The sequence below is a fragment of the Macrotis lagotis genome, chromosome 1 (assembly GCF_037893015.1).
Source record: "Macrotis lagotis isolate mMagLag1 chromosome 1, bilby.v1.9.chrom.fasta, whole genome shotgun sequence".
Classification (NCBI taxonomy): Eukaryota; Metazoa; Chordata; class Mammalia; order Peramelemorphia; family Peramelidae; genus Macrotis; species Macrotis lagotis.
Window position 1 is genome coordinate 277,657,469 of NC_133658.1, and position 14,228 is coordinate 277,671,696.

The 14,228-nt window shown below is 41.7% G+C and overlaps 1 protein-coding gene across 8 annotated transcripts in view; it reads right to left on the reverse strand.

Moving 5' to 3' along the window:
- The window catches only part of EXD3 (exonuclease 3'-5' domain containing 3), a 441,427-nt gene that overhangs the window by 167,965 nt on the left and 259,234 nt on the right, over window positions 1-14,228 (reverse strand). For 7 of the 8 annotated variants that reach the window (XM_074210605.1, XM_074210606.1, XM_074210599.1 and 4 more), the window contains 2 exons: window positions 9,999-10,052; window positions 9,176-9,307 (listed from right to left, as the gene is read on the reverse strand). In XM_074210605.1, the coding sequence (XP_074066706.1) occupies window positions 9,176-9,307; window positions 9,999-10,052 (186 nt within the window). Of the gene's footprint in view, window positions 1-7,357; window positions 9,308-9,998; window positions 10,053-14,228 lie in introns of those variants that run through there. The other variant, XM_074210604.1, reaches the window with a different exon arrangement.

The window sequence follows — 14,228 nt, forward strand, 5'->3', positions numbered from 1 at the left end:
TAAGAAATAACATAAATAATACACATTCTTTCTGAGGAGTTTAAAATATACCTATAGGCCATTAAGTGAAAACAGAGAAAACACATAACATATATCAATAAAGAAGGCTGGAATATACATGCTTGTCAACCTGGCTGGTTGACAAACCTCTCTGGAAGAGCCCCTGGTGCTGCAGGGAATACAGCACAAAACAATCTTCCAGACAGGACCACGCTGCCTGGCATGCCCTAGTCTGGGCAAAAGACAAACTTCATGCTAACCCTATGAAAACAGTTACTAGCAAGGAAAGACAGCCATCAGCCCTGAGTTGGTGAGAGGGGGAAAAATCCCAGGCTCTCAGTCTTCCCTGACTGTGACCTTCATGCTCCACTGGATTTCTGAAGATACTGAAATCTTGGCAGTCAAGTCCACAGTCTGTGGGAACGAGGAAGTCTCTGATAGGCCTGCTGGTGAGAATCGGGACCAGCCAGGCAATTTTGGGGCCCTGTGAAATCCTAAGGAGACAGACAAAAACAGCAGTTTGTATTTTGTGCTGGGAATTAGGAGGAACTAGTGGCCAAACTGTGGCATGGAAGCCGTGTGAAGTATTGGACAATGTGGCTCTTGGAGCAGGGACTATCCAACCACCTTCCTTCCTCAGAGGGAGGGATAGCAGTCTTCTTTCTTGGGCAGCTGCATCCTTAGTCGAACCTGATTCTAGAGGATCAGGGGTTGAAACATCCAAGGCCAGGTGATAGAGCTCAGAGGCAGGAGAAATGCTCTTCCTCCCATGTAGATAGGCCCTTGGAGTGGGTCAAAGAGAATGAGAGAGACAGAGAAAGGCAGACAGACAGACAGGCATATACATGTCAGGACAGAGCACATGCACCCAGTATCATCAAATGCCCATTGCTTTCTGCTTGAAAAGGGCTCTGTCCTTTCAGAAGCTGCATTTATATTTATTTAGCTTTTAACTTTCATGAACACTACATGTGACAATGGCATAAAGATCTCATAAGAAATACAAGTATAAAGAAAGAAATGAGAAAGAGTAAAGCGGGGGAGAAGACTGACTTGGGCTCCTCAGAACTCCCAATTACAACAGTTCAGGAAAAATTACTGCTGCAAGAGTGGAACTTGGGGTGCAGAACTGGAGTTCAAATTCCAGCTGGAGGATAAACATTTATTAAGTGCCTACTATGTGCTAGTATTGAGGGTACAAAGATGAAAAAAAAGTAAAGTAGTCCTTGTCCTCAAGGAGCTCAAAATCTAGTTGGGGAAGATTACACAGAGAAGGGAACTGACAAGAGGAGGAAATAGGCATGGGGAGTAAAAGATCCTCATAGGTTGGTGAGAAATGAAGTGTTTGAACCTGAGCTCCTTCCTTAAATTGAGGGTTTGGCATTTGAGGCTCCATCCTTCAACTATAGGGGCAGAGAGGAGTGAGGAGGTGGAGGACCAAGGGCTGATGGGATCTGTCAAGATGATGAGGTTTTCCAGGATTAAGCTTTCTGGGGTACTAAGAACAAGTCACAAAACCTGACTTGGCCTCACTTGTCAATCTATGCAAAGAGGGAATGGACTAGAATCTCCAACCAGAATTCTAATCCCAAATTTGCCTCTTAAGAACTAAACCTAAATAATGAACACACACCACTTATTCATTGTTTTCAGTGTGACTACACAACTAAACCCAGTTTTGCTGTAACATGAAATATTCCTTGAGATCTCTCTCCATATTTTTCCCAACTGTATTATAAAATGTTTTTCAGTCAGTTATGTCTTAAATAGACTGGGCAAACTTGTTTTTAAAAAATTTTATATCATTTATATAATTTTAAAAATTATTTAAAAAATTTTTTTAAGTCTATATTATTCAGCACCTGCAAACTCTCAAATTGGAAAATCCAGAATTATTTCTGGTTTCAATTATTAAGTCTACTGCTTTAAGAAGAAATAAAAGTTTCTATAAAGAGACAGGGGAATACAATGATTTCCCCCTCTCTAGGGCAAGACAAGCTCATTCCTGAGAATCAGAGTGAAAGATCACAAACTTGAGGAAGACAGAGGTAAATTACAAGGACAGCTTGATGAATTGGGAGCTGGGTTTGAAGACTTGCAGAGGTTGAGATCTTACTTCATGTCTCCTGTAAACTCTTTCATGATTGTTGGGTCTAATTCCCAAAGCTGCAGTCACTGAAACATCTGTTGGAAAAGCGGAACTTTTGGAACTGAATACTGAGGGGATGTGGTGAAAAGCAAAATCCCAGCCAGGTGGGAAGAATTAGAAAATGTTTCCTGGAGGACAGGAGTTTAGAGGACAGTTTAGAAGGATGGGAGGAAAAGGGTTTGGCAGCGAGGAGGGGGGAGAGTCTTCCAGCTGGGGCAACACATGAGCAAAGGCACAGACATGTCATGTACGTGGGATGGTGTGCAGATGTTCTTGCCCAAAAAAGAATGTTCTAAGAAGTGAGAGGAGGTGAGGTTGAAGATATGAGGGAAGTCTGTAAACCATAAATGAATTTTCATCCTCTTCTTTGGACCTTTGACTACCAGCCTTGGCTTTTCTGATTTCTGTAGCAACCATGGAAATGGAAGGGCATCTCATGGACTCTATAACCTAGCATCCATAGCTACTGCTACTAAAAGACAGGAAGCAAAGGAATGGGAGATCCTTCTTCTCCTCTTTTCTGCTGGTCTTTCTGATTGTGACCTGGGCAACTCTGGTCACTGATACTTTGAAAAAGAGTATACTACACCAGAGTAGAGCAGGATCTCCTCAATGACATCTACAGTTATTCATGAGTTAGCTCTAGCAATCAAAAACAGGAAAAATCAAGTTGATAAAGAATGCCTAATGAATAGAGAATGATATAAAGTTGGATGAGCAGTCAATCAGCACCAGTGTCTCCAACAGGCATTGCAGGGGGACAATGAACTGGACTAAGGACTGAATAAGAGTGAGCAGACATTCAGGAGATTATTACATAGTCCATTCACAGAGACCTCAAGGTACTTGTTCCCTGCTCCAAAAGCTCAACTGTTTAATACCAATGTGGTTTTTTTTTTAAGGTTTTTTTGCAAGGTAAATGGGGTTAAATGGCTTGCCCAAGGCCACACAGCTAGGTAATTATTAAGTGTCTGAGGTCGGATTTGAACTCAGAGACTCCTGACTCCAAGGTCAGTGCTCTATCCACTGCACCACCTAGTTGCCCTATCAGTGTTCTTTTGATAATGCTATAAGACTGAAAGGGAAAAATCAGTCATGGAACAATCAAAATTGCAGGTGTCCCAAAGGGAAATGGGCACTGCTAACTGTAGAACATTATTGAAGAGGACTTGTGTATAAGAAGTGGAATAAAATGTGTTACCAGTGACAGATGGCTGAAAGGGAGAAGGGATTGTCTTACAGTGAAGAAAGGATACTATACTTCTCTTCATAAAATGTTAACTTGAGGAAAAGGAAGATTGTTAGGTTCCTGTAACATTTAAAGTCCTTTTTGGAGACTCTACCCTCTTGTGTACCACATGTCCCCATACTTTGAGGTGCCTCACATACAGGCTCCTTCTCCTGCCTCACTGCTTTTCCCTGTCTGGAAGGCACTCCAACCTCTCAGAAATCTCTGAGTCAAGCACCTAGCAGGAGAATTCAAAGAAAAGGCAACAAAGTCCTGGTCCCTGCTCTGCTCACAGTCTAAGAAGGAAGCAATATGCAAACAACTATGTAAAACAAGACCTAGAAAGGATAACTTGGAAATAATTTCAAAGGGAAGGTAGTAGCATGCAGGGGAACTGGGGAAGGTTTCTTGTAGAAGGAGAATTTTCAGCTGCAACCTAAAGGCAGTTAGAGAGATTCAGGAGCCAAAGATGAAGAAGGAAAGAATTTCAGGGTTGAGGGACAGTCACTGAAAAGGCCTGAAGTCTGGAGGAAGAGGGCATTATTTTCTAAGAACATGGAGAGGAGTCAGGTATAAGAAAATCGGAAAGGTAGAAAAGAGCCAGGTAATGAAGGGCTTGACAGCTAAAGAAAGAATATTATATTTGACTTAGAGGGGATAGGGAGCCACTGGTATTTATTGTGTTGTGTGCACAGGGGAGGGGGTGGTGTGCTCAGGCAGAGCTGCACTTTAGGAAGTTCTCTTTGGCAGTTGAGTGAAGATTGGCCTGGAGCGGGCAGATCTAAGGCAGATGGACTCACCAGGAAACCATTATAATAGTCCAGGCATAAGGTGATAAAGGGGGAAGAGGTGATGGTGGTACCTTCAACAGTGATAGGATATCAGGAAGAGGGGAGAGTTTGAAAGGAAAAAGGATGACTCATTTCTTTGTTTTTTTAGATTTTTCAAGGCAATGGGGTTAAGTGGCTTGCTCAAGGCCACACGGCTAGGTAATTATTAAGTGTCTGAGGTCACATTTGAACCCAGGTACTCCTGACTCCAAGGCCAGTGCTCTATCTACTGCACCACCTAGCTGCCCCAGGATGACTCATTTCTAACAACACTTTCTCTAATTTGCTTTTTGTTTCTATTGAGTATATCAGGTATATACTAATATATCTACATGCTATCTCTGGTGAAAGAATGTTGAGTTCCATGAGGCAGTGTTTCATTTTCTTTTTATATTCTCTGTTGCTGGCAGTGCCTGGCATATGGAAAATATTTAAGAACTCTTTGTTAGTAGACTGACTGAAGATGCTGAGTAGGTCCTGAATGGTGGACACATGGAAAGACATAGACAAGAACTGCAGAGAACGGAAAGCCATTGATGAGGCTACAATTTGCCCTAGTGTGGGGTATTGTCATATCAACAAGATCAAGAATTTATACAAGTATGACTAGAATCCCTCATTAACGGCAAATAATTACTGTACAACATTGCAGACTTGTTACTCTGCTGTGAGGGGGAGGGGAAGAAATCAGGGAACAAGCATTGAAGTGCCTGCTGAGAGCCAGGCACTGTGCCAGGCACTTTAGAAATTATGTCATTTGATTCTCACAACAACTGGTGAGGTAGGTGATACCCACATTTTACAGACAAGGAAGACAAAGCAGATGGAAGTTAAGTGACTTGCCCAGGTTCACACTGCCAGTAAGTATCTGAGGCCAAATTTGAATTCAATCTTCTTGCCTCCAGGATATCACCTAGCTGCCTTGGGGAATAACTACTTAACACACTGCCCCCACTGAGTTACAATCCAGCTGGAGTGAAAGATATAAGACAAAATAATTACTGGAGGAGGCAGTATATGGTTAGGGCTGGGTATACCTACAAAAATGCTAAGCCATTTTGACTAACCTATTGGTTGGAGAGGGGACATGGAAAACAGAGGTCAAGGAAACTACATACCTAATCATTAAATGATCTTTGTTCTTCAAACACCATCCCTTCTGAACATACCCAGTTCCTGGCCTCATAGTTACTTGGATAAGAAAATTCCAGCTAGTCTAGAATCTAACTTCAAAGCTGGCCTTTGAAGGATAGAATAACTAGACCTCATTCCTCTCATCTCTATCTTGTATTGGGAGTTGAAGATGGGGAGAGCAGATGAAAAGGAAGACAAAAGGAAAGAGAGAGCCCAGGAAGGATATTCAGGTTTGTGTATAATACCTTGGAGGGCTGGGAACATTTCTATAATAAAAGAAGTGCTAAAAATATCTAACTTATTATCAAAGCTTCCAGGATTCAACTGAAATTTGTGCCCACAATCACGATGCTTGGGAGGGTGCTTCCAGTGCTACTCCTTTGTCAGGGAGGGTTCATCAATTTGGACAGGAAACTCACAGGGGATTAGGACCCAGATGCTACACTGGCAGAGCCCTGACAGAACTGGGCCCCACCTTGGGAGCAGGGAGTGTCCCTCTGAAGCCCAGGGTGGGGGGATGTAGAGGGAGCAGAAACCATAAGAACTTTCACATAAGAACTACCCACAACCAAACCTCAGCTACATGAATGGCAGACCCTGGAGGTCAGGAAACGCTGCTAAAGACACGCACAGGTTTGCAGCTCTTAAGTCTTGACTTTAGACCTCATCCCCTGTGATTCTATGGCAAATATCACCCACAGATTCAATGACATGCCTCTTCTCTGACCACAAAAAGACTAAAAACAATAACAAAGGCTAAAAACAAATTGAATTCAAAATGTGAAAGAGATCCTAGGCCCCTAAAAGGTTGTCCTATTAACAAAGAAAAGCATGTTGTGTTCCTGCTTAAAGGTGATAGGGTCTTGTTCACTGCAGGCCTGCCTTTGAAGGGTCTCCTGACTGGCTGGCTAGGGCCCCCTGGGCACCTTCAGGCTCCTGATCTCTAGCTCCATCTGTACATAGGAATGAACAGAGTTACTTATCTTAGGAAGCGTTTTTATCTTGAGCACCCCACCCAACCAACCCCATAACCTGACCTGGGCTCTGATTCGCATCAAGAGGAGGGGGCTGGGTTCTCATGCTCCTTCCTTCGAGAGTGAGAAAGGCGAGAGATGTGAGTTCTCAGCTCCATCTGCATTGACGTTACAGCCACATGAAAGGAGCCCAAGCCTGCTGTGCATACTGTGGGCACAGAGGCTTTCAAAAGGCAGGCTCATTTCCAATCTAATCGACAGCTCGGGGGATCTCTATTACTAATCACCTCCAATACTGCTCAAGTTCCCAGGCTGACTTCAAAGCTCTTCACGTGGTGCCCCCAATGGAGGGCTTTTCACATGGTCAGGGTGGTGCCCATCTCTCTCCATCACATGCACTTTGGTGACATTTCAGCTCTGTGTGCATCAGAATGTCCACAGGCACTCTCAGTTCCTAGCAGTGCCTGGCTGTTCAAGACGGAGATTTTTTTTCTCCTTAGATTTCAAGGATGGTAAAATTCACTTGAAAATATGGACAAAGCTCTGTAATCTCAAATTCAAAGTATACCTTGTCAGTTCTTGGGTTTTTTCATCAGGCTGCCTCCTTTCATTACTTTAAATCATAGTATGGTCAAAGATTTTTTGGAAGCTTCAAAGGAGAAATCAACCAGATCAACAGAAAGAACTAAGGTCAGCTAAGGGTCATATCCTCTAAGGAGCAAAGTTTGGTTTTCAAGTAAAAGAGCATAGCAAGAGAGGTGAAGGTTTTTGGGGACTATGACTCATTCAGTAGGAAAAGTCATCATTCTGAACTCCACAATGATCATACAGAGAAATGAGTTCAAACTTGGGAAATATAAACATACTTTCTATCAAATTTAAAATTCTTTTTGTTTTTAACAAGATTAGAATTTCAAGTCACAAACTCAAAGGTGCAGGTATTTAGCAAAAATACATTTTGTTTCTTCCAGTAGTAGGTAAAATCCCCCAATTCCCTTTCCTTCCTACTACCCACCCCCCCACAGCCCCTAATATGTCTGGATGTTCTTCACAGCTAGGAATTTTCTATGATGACCCATTATTTCAGTCTCTTCTCCAGGTTGTTATATTCTATTTTCTTTTCTATTCCTATTTTTTGTCATAATATTTCAATATAATGAACTGGAAAAGTCATATTTTAACATTCTCTGTACAGCTCTTCAGAGCAAATACTTAAAGGTGATCAATAAGCAATAAAAAAAAAAACCTTACTGACAAATAGAACCAGGAAGCACTGCTCAAGACATGTGCAGGTGGTTGCAGAATATATCAATGACAAATGTCCCTGACTTTACTGAAGAGATTGGTCAAAAGTGTGGTCCATAATGTCTTCCTAGCTGGGATATTATTTTGTAAAGTTTTTCTATTTATTTTGCCACAGTACTCCCAAAGGTCATCAATCTGGCTAATATGTCAATCTGGTCTGAGTGACGGATTGACTATTATTCATTTATCTTGACAGTCAAATCCAGAACTAATAGAAATTTTCGGATGAGTAACATTTTTTTCCTACTTCAAAACAAACTTGCATGAAGGAGTATTTGATAAAAAAGCAGCAAAAATAATTTAATGATCAGATGTCAATATCCATCCTTTAAGCCTGGTAGTGTTCCTGCCCCTCAAATTGATTTTCTTACCATCTGAAACAATAGAAGTTCCAAGAAGAGGAAACAGGCTTAAGATATAAGCTGGCAGGGGTCGCTAGGTGGCACAGTGGATAGAGCACTGGCCCTGGAGTCAGGAGTACCTGAGTTCAAATCCAGCCTCAGACACTTAATAATTACCTAGCTCTGTGGCCTTGGGCAAGTCACTTAACCCCGTTTGCCTTGCCAAAAAAAAAAAAGATACAAGCTGGCTATCTTACATCTAGCTTGGAATTTGGTCTTCAATGACAACAGTAATTCTGGACTAATCAATCAATTAACCTGGTTGAACCAGGCTTTGGGCACACAAAGACAAAAATGAAATTCCCTGCTCCTAATGAGATTGCAAAGTATACAAAGAAGTATATGCAAGATACACAGAAAGAAAATCCAAGGGAGTTTGTTAGGGGGCTAGAGGAGCTCCTCAAGTTTAGGAGAAGCAAGAAAGGCCTTATTATGCAGGAGGCAGACTTGGGCTTTGAAGGGATTGTAATCAGGTCAGACATTATAGATGGGAAAGAAAACAAACAAAATAAAACAAACCACCAGTTTCTCCTAGCCAGAAAAACCAACAGGAGCCACCTGTAAAACTCCACCTGCTTGTCAATGCCATCAAGAAACTTCTCTAATACAATTAGTTGACATTAATTCAATTCATCTAATTCAAAATCACATCTGATTTACCTTCAAATCAAGAATAAGAGAAAAGGAAAACCTGAGAAATTCAATGTGTCACATATTTTTGAGTAGGGGATGAAAACCCAAAATGGAGAAGAAAGTTTACTACCTGCCATCTCCCTATTTTTACTACTCCATCATCCCAGCAAGACTTTGTGAAATCAGGACATGAATCTCCCCATGTTTACTACATACTACAATGGATCCCTCTATCAAAGTGCTCCAAGGGTAGTGTGTTTATGTTTATTTTTCAAATTAAAGTGACTCATTTTTAAGTGTGCCTTGATAAATTTTGAGGGATGAATTTCACGACACCCCAAAAGATCTCAAGGGATGTCTTCAGTGGGTTAAGAATGACTGCATTATACTTTGAGAATATTCTATACCTTCCTAACTGAAACACTGCCATTAAGGTCCACAGAGCCCAAGAACAGGAAAAAAACACAGGAATAAAAACATAGATAGCATCAAGCAGTTGATGCTGGGGGGCCAGGGCCTACCTGGCAACGGCTGAAGATATCAGTGAGTGTGACACGGACATTGAAGTGTTTCAGGACGCTGAGTGCTTGCTGCTTGGCCTTGTCAGAACAGTTTACAGAAAAGCACCTTCCTTCCCCGACCTGGGCCTGCAGCTGCAAAACACAGACACCTAGGGAAATATAGCTGACTTGGTGGAAAGAGAACCATTCTTTCTTCTATGGGTTGAACTTGTTTTTTTATAACAATCTTTCTCCTGAAATTCAAAGAGAACCTGGGTTCATACCACCACTATATGGCATGCATGTAAAACTATTCTTAAGGTTGTATACCTGTAGTGGAGGCCATGGATGGTCCTTACTCTGGACAGGTTGCTAGATTTGGCAATCTAGGTCATCCCTCCCACTCTGAGGAATATATGAAAATCCTCAATTGCCAATCTTCACATCTAGTACCAAGTTTGTTATGATTCCTAATTTTTAGAGGGGTTGTACCATCAAGAAGCAGGGTAAGGACTGGGTCTTTAAAAAGTGACAGGAGATAAAGCTGATAGCTTACAGGGCCCTCTAGGATTGCAGAGCTGGAGAAGACAAGGACTCAGCCCTGGGAGGGTTCTGGATATAATTTCCCATGGCTCAGGTCAACTGACTCTCCTAGAAAAATAACCTCTATTCTTTTTACTCTGAACTAATCTCCTCAGAAGGCCTGAGACACTTGTGGCTTGTATTAGGGAGAACATTTTTGGAAATGTGAATAGAAACATGGTAAAGAGCCAAAACATTCCCTTTCTCAAGATCAAGTACAAAGTCAAGGAGTGCAGAAAGTCTGAGCAATTAAGAATTTTACCTTGTAGTATGGCAATCCAGAAGTCAATATGATTCTTCCCTCCTTTCTGGCAATCTGAAGGCAGAATTTAAGTTAATATGAGTTAGTTGGGGGAAATGACAGATAAATCAATGTTTTATTTGTTTTTCCTCAGAAGGAATATATTACTTCCTGCAATGGGGGTGGTGTGGAAGAGGGGTGTTTTTTTAAAGGTAGTGGTCTGACCACATCAGTCACTCAGTAAGCATTTATTAAGTTCTTACTATGTACCAGGAATTATAATAATCATGAGGATACAAAAAGAGGCAAAAGTCCTCTTTAAAGGAATTCACAATCCAATGGGGGGAGACATCATAAAAATACGCACAAAACGTATGTAGGATGAATGGGGAAAAACCAACAGAAGGAAGGAATCAGAATTAAGAGGGGTTGAGAAAGCCTTCCTGCAGACAATGAGGCTTTAGGGAACTTGAAAGACAAAGAAGCCTGAAGGTGGAGATGAAGGAGAGTATTCTGGGTATGGAGAATGGCTAGAGAAAATGTGTGGAGTCAAAAGATGGAGTATCTTGGGAACCTGTAAGGAGGCTGGTGTCACTGAATTGAAGAGTATGGGGAGAAGGCTAAGGTACAAGAAGACTGAAAGTGTGTGTTGGGGGTGGGGGGGCTTGGCTAGATGGTACAGTGGATAGAGCACTGGTCCTGGAGTCAGGAGTACCCGAGTTCAAATCCGGCCTCAGACACATAACTACCTAATTGTGTGGCCTTTGGCAAGCCACTTAACCCCATTGCCTTGAAAAAACCTAAAAAACAAAAAAGTGTAGGTGGGGAGCAGGTTAAGAAGGAATGTGAATGACAAAAAGAGGTTTGTGTACTTGATTCTGGTACCAGGGAGCCATTGCAATTTGTTGAATAAGGGGCTGGTGGATGTACATGCATGCAGATGTGTGCATATATGTGTGTATGTGTGACATAATTGGATCTGTGTGTTCTCAAAATCATAATGGCAACAAATTGGTGGGTGAACTGGAATGGGGAGAAATTTGTGTCAGACAGGCTATTGCAAGAATCCACATATGAGATGATGAGGGCCTATAGCAGGGTATTGGTAGCGTGAGAAGAGAGAAGCAGGGTGAAGTGGAGGAGTATATACAAGATATCAGACAAAGGTAAAATTAACAGGCCTTGGCAATACATAGGATGGGGGGGGGGGGTGAGAGACAGCAAGAAGCCCAAGATTACATCTAGACTCAAGCCTGAGAGAATGGTAGTGTTCTCGACAGGATTGGAAAAGTCTGAAAAGGGAAAAAAGAGAGGTGTATAGGTGTAAAGCTAATGAGTTCAGTTTTGGACATTGAATTTAGGATGTCTCTTAGACTTCCAGTTGGAGAGTGACAAAGGCAATGTGTGGTGCAGAGTGCTGGACTGATCACAGACTCATCCTCTCTAAGTGAAATATTCACATTCAAACAAAGCAGTGGCCCCAAGGCAAAATAAATACTAGGAGAATTAATGTCAAGAGATTAGAGTGTCTCTCTGAGTGGGAACAGTTTGTTACTAACTTAGAGGGAAAACTAAGATAACACACAGCTGGCAATAGCAGAGCAGAAAAAAGAGTGGGCAACTTACAGAGATTTCATGTACAGCCCTGCATTTGCAAACATCAAAATTGGTTTATGAAAATGATTGGGAAATACAGAAGTTGCTAAATGAAAAACAGGAACTCCACAGGTTTACCAACCAGATAGTTCATCTATTTCTTTTTTTTTCTTTTGTTTTTTTGCCAGGCAGTGGGGTTAAGTGACTTGCCCAAAGTCACACTGCTGGTAAGTATCAAGTGTCTGAGATGCATTTGAACTCAGGTCCTCTTGACTCCAAGGTGAAGTCAATCAATGCCAAGCTGAAGTTCCAACTGAAGAAGAGGTTTGGAATGCCATTAGGCTCCTTTCAAGTGGAAAAGCACCTGGTGCTGATTCTATTCCAGCTGAGATCTACAAGGTGAGGGGTCAATCGCTTCTCCAAGAATTGACTGAAATTTTCCAGGTTATCCCCCAAGAATTCAAGAATGCCTCTACCATCCATGCCTATAAAGGTAAAATGAATAGATTGTGACAACCACTGGGGTGTTTTTCTCTTTTAGTCATCAATTGGTAAGATTCTTGCTGGAGTCCCTCTCAATAAGCTGATCTTTCATCTGGAAGATGGTCATTTCCCTAAGAGACAGTTTGGCTTCAGAAAGGGTCAATTTAGTGTTTGCTACCCAATAATGCCAAGAAGAATGCCAGGAGCAGAACAGAGGTCTGTATACAATATTTGTAAATATGATCAAGGCCTTTGATACTGTCAGTCCTGAAGATTATGTGGAAAATTATGTCAAAATTTGGTTACCCAGAGGAGTTCATCAGTATCATACATCAGCTTCATGATGGTATGCTTGCCCAGGTTCTGGATAGTGGATGATACTCATGAATTCTCAGTCTCCAATGGGTTAAGAATGACTGCATTATACTTTGCTCCTATGCTTTTAGTATGATGTTTTCAGCCACACTATCAAATTCCTTCCCTGAGAATGAATACAGCTTCAAGGTCAGCTATCACAATGATGGTAATTTTTTCAACTTGAAAAGGCTACAAGCCAAGACCAAAGTGGAGAGAATGTTGGTGCAATGATCTTTTGTTTGCAGATAATGTACTCAATGCAGCCTCTGAAGCTGAGATGCACAAAATATGTATTTTCTGCTATTTGTGTTCATTTTTGGCCTAATGAGTAACACTTAGAAAACACAGATGCTCCATCAGCTAGCACCACACCACCCATATTTGGAACCAGCAAATGGAGTTTTGAGGATTGTAGACAAGTTCACTTACCTTGGCAGTGTCCTTTTCAGGGAAGGACACATTGACAATGAGGTTGACACACACATTGCAGAGCTAGCTCAGTATTTGGGAGGCTCCAAAAGACAGTGTGGAAGAGAAGAGATATTAGACTAATTACCAAACTGAATGTCTACAAAGCTGTTGTGCTGACCTCATTGCTATATGTCTGTGAAACCTGGACAATCTACCAGTGCCATGTCAGGAAACTGAATTGCTTACATCTAAATTTCTAAGGAAGATTCTGAAGATCACATGGCAGGTGAAGATACCAGACACTGAGGTCCTTTTTCCAGCTAAACTGCCAAACAATCAAACATTACTACAGACAGTGCAACTATGATAGACTGGACATGATGTTAGAATGCCAGAAGTATGCTTTCCAAAAGACCATTTTATGGAAAACTTACACAAGGCAGGCACTCAGAAGGGGATCAGAGGAAGATACTGGGACATCCTGAAGGTCTCTCTTAAGAATTTTAGAACTGGTTGTACATAATGAGAAACACTGGCACACAGCACTGCCCAGTATGGTGTGCCCTCATCAGAGAGGGTGCTGCGCTCCATGAAGAAGGCAGAATTGAGGCAGCTCAAATGAAACATGACATCCATAAGTTTAGAGTATGTACTGTGCTCAGCCTGTGGCAGAGCACACTGAGATTACATTGGTCTGATCAGTTAAAGTAGAACACACTGTAATTTGTCTCAAACATAGTGATGTCATTTTGGTCTTCTTTGATAACAAAAGGCAAGAAGCAATCAACCAGTTGAAAATGCTCCATAGGCAGTTGGGACAGTTGAGTTTGTAGGTCAGCAGAGAAGTTAGAGATGTATAGGTAGATTAGAGAATTATCAGTATAGAGAGGATCCCTGGATCCAATGGAACTGATGATATCACCTCATTAAGTAATAGATAGGGAGAACAGGGCCCTAGACAAAGCCCTGTGGAAAACCCATGGTAAATGGGCTGGAAGAAGATCCAGCCTCTATTTGGAAGTACTGGTCAAAGGAGAAGGGGAATCAGAAGAGAGTGGTACATTGAAAACCTAGAGAGAAAACAATATGAATGAAAGGAAGTTGATTGACAGGGTCAGTGCTACAAAGAAGTCAAGAAGGATGAAGATCAAAGACAGACCATTGGAACTGTCAATGAAGTGATTACTGGTACTTTTGGAGAGATCAATCCCAGTGGAATGATGAGACTAGAAGCTAGACTATATGAGTTAAAAAGAGAGTGAGAGGAGAGCAAGTGAAGGCACCTAATGCACATGGCCTTGTGTCAAGAGCTTAGCCACAAAGAGTAGAAGGGAGATGGAATGGATTGGTAGTTACTGGGAATGGAAGGATCAAATGAGAGTTTTCTGAAGATGGAGACAGGCA